Raw genomic sequence first — 6207 nt, 5'->3', positions numbered from 1 at the left:
CACTACAAAGAAATGACAGAGTACTCATACAAAATTCATATAATGGTTAGAAGAGAAAATTTTGGGGAGAAAAAAGACAAAATAGAGTACATTTTTACACTCAGAACCAGCATAGGCATGCTGAAAAGTCTTTTCCAGTATTCGTTGCAAAACAGACACAATCAAGTTCCACTTAAATACTCAGCACACTGAATCAAAGATGCCATTACATGGAAGGCTCAATAATGTCAAAGATGCAATGACATTTATGGGTAGGCTTAAACTACCAGCAAGTAAGTGTAACTGTTGCAATGTTGTAACTCACTGTACTACCATTTTTTAGAAAAATATCTTTCATTAAGGCCATTTTTAATTGCCACTGGCATCAAGACATCTTAAGAGCTAACTGAAAGAGACAAGAAGCTATGTCAAAGCGCTTACCAAACTGACCGAGGACTGAGGACTGAGGAATAGGTGGTTTTAGATCCCAGGATGATGCAGCAGCTGTGCCAGTGGTGGCAGAACTACTGTTGTTTGGCTCAGAGGAAAACTGACCCAACCCTGGAGATTTCAACTGATCCAAGATTTGGGAACCAGTAGAGTTTGCCAGTTTAGAGGATCTGAGTTCTCCAAAGCCAGAACAAAGAACTGTAGACTACGAAAAGAAAAGGGTAGGAGTGGAGTTAATTGTTTAGTTAATAATTAGAACATAATCACAGAGTCAATGCCTAGAACTGCTATTTGGCAGCAACTAAAACCTCTTCAGACCTAGCTTACTAACAAATGACCAACAAAACCTTCCACCACTGTAACTGCAATGCTACTAATTTACTGTAACCTATGCATCTCAAAATAGCACATATTTACTAATAGTAATATAGCAATGATAGCAGTAATGATTTTCAGAGAACAAATGCTCAATTTCACGCCCTCAACATTGACTCAATAGGCACATTTCCACAAAACGCACTCAAATATGTGCCCAGAAATAACACAGCAGTTTTCTGGCCTAGAACTCTTCACTGTAAACAAATTATTTTATTCTACATCAGCAAGCAGTAAACACATCTGCTCTCTAATCAAAAATTAATACAAGTACTTCATGTAAACCCCAGAACAACTACTTAGCAAAATGAAAAAATGCAGTATTTTCTTGGGGCAGTGTGAATAGAAGGAATGGAATTCTTCATTTGCAGCCTGAATTTTACAAATACTGAAACATCTCATGAAATGATCAGTACTGGAAAAGTTGTTTAACCTGAAATGTTTACTCATTAACAATATTTAGAAAGCATAAGATAATTTTACCAGACTTTGGGGAGAGTAAGAGTTTACAACCCTGGAGCCAGCAGTTCCTGATGCCATCTGGGTGCTGTGCTGAGAATTTGTGAAGACTAAGGCTTGGCCAAAGGTCTGCTGCTGGGGAGACTCAAATGAGTTTCCTTCTGCCTCCTGGGTAGATGTCACTGGCTTTTGAAGGAGTGTCACTAAATCAATGCTGTAAGACAATATGAAATTTGGCTGGAATGAACACGACGATTAAACTGCACTGACACTGAAGAAAGCACAAACAACACTAAAACTGCCATCCTAGCAACAGAATTATTACTGATTAACAGTCTTTCCAAATGTTGCTAGTCTACCATACCAAAGAGACAGAAGGGATGTTTTTGCTAGAAAGCAAAAATCCCTACACATATTTACTCTCCAGCCTCGGGCTGAAAATCTGCTTCCAGCACTTTCATCAGGATAGACTTCTTAATGCTCAAAACTTTCTTATAACAAGTTCCCCTTCCCCATAAAACATACACCCACAAAGAAAAGCCATCAAGAAACGAACATAAAACCCCACTCCGACTAAAGCTGACAAACTAAAATGTTTTCTAACATAATTTGAGAGATATCTACTGCAAGAATAGAACAAAGAACATGAGCATATTACCTGTAAGAAAGGAATATAAACTGTAGACCACCAAACACCATGCCTCCTGCAAATCACATCCATGTTATATGGAAAATTTTGCTGCAGTACAGCAGCAGTGTAAGAATGTTTGGAACGATTAGGGTATTTAGTTTTCAGATGTCATGCTATTCAACTACCAGAGTATTCATCAAACAACTTTAACCTGCTCTCCAAGAACCTGAGGCAATTGATCCCATAGCACCTCCAGCCAGGTTTTGGAAGACACAGGTAAGCAAAAAAAAGGCAGCAACTGATGTATTTTTGGTTTTTGACCGTAGCTGTCTATCATCAGTAAAGGGCAGTAATTGTGATGTTTACCAGAAAATCATCTTCTTGTCAATGCAAGCTTTTGTGTTAACACAGCTGTCAAAGCACTTTCTGCATCTACAAGGGCAGGCTTTCCATTTTCTGGACAGCAAAGCCAGAGTGTCCTTTTCAACAGCAGAAAACTTTTCAGCTGCCTTTGTTGCTGCCAGCAACCAGTCCTCATGCAGAAGACATTAAGCTCACAGATTTGGTAAGTTTGTCTCCATTTCCATGGTCAAAAAAAATAACTCAGGAATCCACAAAGCCAGCAATTTATAAACAAGGCTTTTGCAATTTTCAGAGGAGTTTGACGCATCTCTGACCAAAGTTTTATACAATACTTTATGCATGCAAGCTACCATTGCTTCATCAAGCAGAAGGTTTTTAACATCTAGGGAAAACACGAAAGAAGAGCTTACCTTTGTCCTGGAGTCACATGATTCTCAGCTGGAACAGATGAAGCTGTGAAGACTTTCGTTTCAGAAAGCTGCAAAACAGATGGGGCAGAGAAGTAGGGGAGGTGTTTTAATCATACAGATGCTCACACTTCCCTGCTGCAACATCTGCAGAAATTCTATCTTGGCCATGAACTTTCAAGATAAAAGTAAAGTCAAACTACCCTTACAAACAGCTACACTGCAGCTCCGCTTAAAAAGACAAGAATATGTAATCAAACTTCAGCAAAGTCTTCTCCATGGAATCAACTTGCAATTTAATTAAAATGTTAGAAAATTTCATCCACTGAAAACACACACAAATATACAAAGTAACTACATCAGTCTGGGAAACAGTTTACCCAAAAACTACACCAGTAGAACTAATTAAGGTGGTAGGTGGTCTATCATCAGCACACAGGCATAACTTAGTACTCCACACAGCAGTTCTGATAAATTTTGTTGCAGAACACCAACACATTGCACTGCTCCTGCTCATTTAATGTATCCTTGTGTCTTATATTTTCAGCTCCTATCACTAGTGGAGGCAGGTTTGAACTCACGTAAGTACAGTGAACCAGCAATTCGTAGTTCTTTCTTGGCAGCTCTGCTAGGGGTGGGAGTAACACCTTAAACTGATTGCTCTGAGAGCGTGAGTTCAAAACCAGTAATAAAGTAAGTACCGTGTCCTTGCTGATACTAGTACAACAAGTCAGACCAAGCAGAGAAGGAAACTGCCCTGGTTTCACCATGCTGTTTCAATAAAGACATCCTTGCACAGGTACCCGGGCTAGTGGAGCTGGCCAGCTGGGGCCTTAAGGGAAAAAGGGGTGGTTTGGGTTTGTAGAGGGGTTGGCTGTTCGCTGTGCGGTTGGTTTTCCTAATAGCTATTCCTGTTTAAAAAGTAGCAGCTAGACAGCTACAACTTCCTAGGGCTAATCTGTTTCTATTGATACAAGCACTTGCAAACCAGGTCTCAAGCCAATACAGGTTAGGTATAGCTAGACAGAAACTTGCATGTACAATGTTTGTATTTTAAATTAAATTTACACAAAATCACCTTTAATTCCATTGGTGGTGGTGAAGAAGAAGAACTGATGCATTCAAACACTCACAAAGAACACCTTCAGCATGTGCCATTTGACTATAGGTCTTCCAGGCATGATACATTTTTAATTATATAAATTACTAGCAGCCCAGTTTAAAGGACATCGCAGACAAGAGCCAATTTCATCTGTCATCCCATGGGCAGCTTCACTGAAAGCATATGTATCCCTGAAAATGGGCATCTCATAGGACTTCGTCCATGAAACACCTGATTTAAGAACAGTGCAGAGGGGCTGACAGGGAGCAATCACCACTCAGAGACAAAGTATGCATGTTTCATGTACTCTCATATCACTCACTTACATAAAACACACTAGGTCATGAAAAAACTAGTACCATCACAGCTCCTCCCTCCATTTCTTTCCCTTGCCTTGCTTCCAATATAGTGCACTTTAATCCCTCATTTCTAGAAAACAACTCTGTCCTGATCATAATACTATCAGCCCACAAGTATTTACTGAACAAAACAAAGAACAAGGATTCAGCTTAAGTATATTTCCAGTTAAAAAGGCTGCTCCTCTGTTTTCAGCCCTTTCTCCACTGTACCTGTTATTTTAAAACAATGTCTACTGTACTTTTTGTGGTGCCAAGGCTCCTGCATTATATGCCCCAAAGAGCTCTAAAACTAAAGGCACAAGTAGCAGCCTTGTGGTCTGCAATCCCTTGATTAAATATTGAGTTCTTTGTAATATCATCAGCTTCTTACACTCATAACCCAGGATAAGACTAACCATGGACAAAACACTGATGAATCCCAAAACCTAAGCAAAGTGAGGAGCCTGAGGATGTTTGTGACAGCGCAGAAGCATGCGTGATGTGTGAGAGAGGAAAGGCTCTCTACAAGGGAACCAGCGTGCAATCCGAAGTCTGAAGCTACAAGCTCAGCTGTACTCAGGTTTACTTTACACCCAAAGGCAAACTCACTGCCACAAGCTCCAGTCAAGCACTTCATTGAGAACTCTGCTGGGATTATGACGTTTGTCAAAACATGTATTTCATGCTGCAGCAGCTGAAAAGTTTTATTACACAGATGTATTTAGTATTTCGTAGAAGTAGTATTTTCAGCCCCTAACCAAGTCATTACGCTCACCGTACACTACACTCACAAATCTTCCACCAAGACTCTGGCATGTTCCCAGAACTAAATGAATTGTCATGAACCATTTGTCAATGTCAGCTTCACAAGGGTATTTCCTCCATCTGCAGCAAAATGCCTATGCTTTCCAGCTCCTGTTCCTATGATAAAAATCAAATCTCCAATCACCTAACAGACAACATATTTAACAACTAGCTACCAGCTTCTAGGGTAGGAGAATAGGAATGGCAAGGACAACAGTAAAGTACACTCCAGCATCCTCAAAATCTCAACATCAATAAATCAGAAATAAAAAACCTTATTACTACTTTGATATGATGTACTGAAGTTACAGAAATTAGAACAAATTCTCATGCTGCTTCCTGGTAAAGCAAACACTCCCACCAAAATACACTTCCTCTCCTTTTTTTTTTCAAAGTATTGCTATTGTTTAAAATAAGAACTAAGACTACCAATATTGTACAGAAAATGTTTGCCTTCATCCACTTTCCACCAATTTGTATGCATTCTATTTTTTCCCTTCTGATAGTTTCTGTAGTAAATCTTTACTTTCTTTAGCCAGAAGAATATGACCACAATTTTAAGAGAGAAAACCCAGAGCCACCTACAGTATCTCAAAATTTGTCTGGTCCTTCATTGTCCATGCCCTGAATATATAAAATACAACCTCCTATTTTCATTGCAAGCAGTTTCCACTCCATTTAATAGCATGCTCATAACCTGTTATAACTGCTCCACACTCACTACTAAAGATAATACTAGATAGGACTACTAGATCACAAAAATCTAGTTCTTCTCAGGCCAAGTGTTAAATTTCACTCACCTGCTCATAATTTTTATCTGACTAGAGAACACCACATTTGAACAGAAATATTTTTCAGAAAAACATCTGCTCTTTTCCTGAAGACAGCCAATATTTCAACTTCCTTGGTTCTTTCAATCATTAGTCATACTGCTAGAATTGTTTATTGCATGTATCCACTTTCCAGCCCTAGGTTCATATTATGCTTTTGCTGGACTAAAACCAGAGCCCATTATATGCTCCTATAGTAACCTTTCTGGATTCCGTAAACTAAAAATCTCCCCTCAAGGACCTCACCTATCAGAAAGTAGCCATCAGCTATTAAACGCACTTTTTGTTCTGTAAAAGCAATGAAAAATTGGATTCAAGAAATCATGCTGAGCTGTTCTTTTTTCATCATCCACTACAATCCCAAAAACTTTGGAGTTGCTGCTTTCCAGACACCAGCCCCTTGTTCCAGAGGCATGTCTACATTCCTATAAAACCAACAGGCACTTGGCTATATTAAAGTATTTTTCAT

At 39.1% G+C, this 6207-nt stretch overlaps 1 protein-coding gene across 1 annotated transcript in view; it reads right to left on the bottom strand.

The window, feature by feature from the left end:
* Positions 1 to 6207, bottom strand: part of UBAP2 (ubiquitin associated protein 2) — a gene marked incomplete at its 3' end in the record, with an annotated part of 52109 nt that overhangs the window by 12589 nt on the left and 33313 nt on the right. The window contains exons 9-11 of the mRNA XM_009078767.1: positions 2668 to 2735; positions 1288 to 1477; positions 421 to 634 (exon numbers count right to left, since the gene is read on the bottom strand). Of these exons, the coding sequence (XP_009077015.1) occupies positions 421 to 634; positions 1288 to 1477; positions 2668 to 2735 (472 nt within the window). The remainder of the gene's footprint in view (positions 1 to 420; positions 635 to 1287; positions 1478 to 2667; positions 2736 to 6207) is intronic.

This window comes from Acanthisitta chloris, unplaced genomic scaffold (assembly GCF_000695815.1).
Source record: "Acanthisitta chloris isolate BGI_N310 unplaced genomic scaffold, ASM69581v1 scaffold6037, whole genome shotgun sequence".
In the NCBI taxonomy this organism is placed as follows: Eukaryota; Metazoa; Chordata; class Aves; order Passeriformes; family Acanthisittidae; genus Acanthisitta; species Acanthisitta chloris.
The sequence above is the reverse complement of the archived record's forward strand: the minus strand, read 5'-3'. Positions and strand labels throughout refer to the sequence as shown.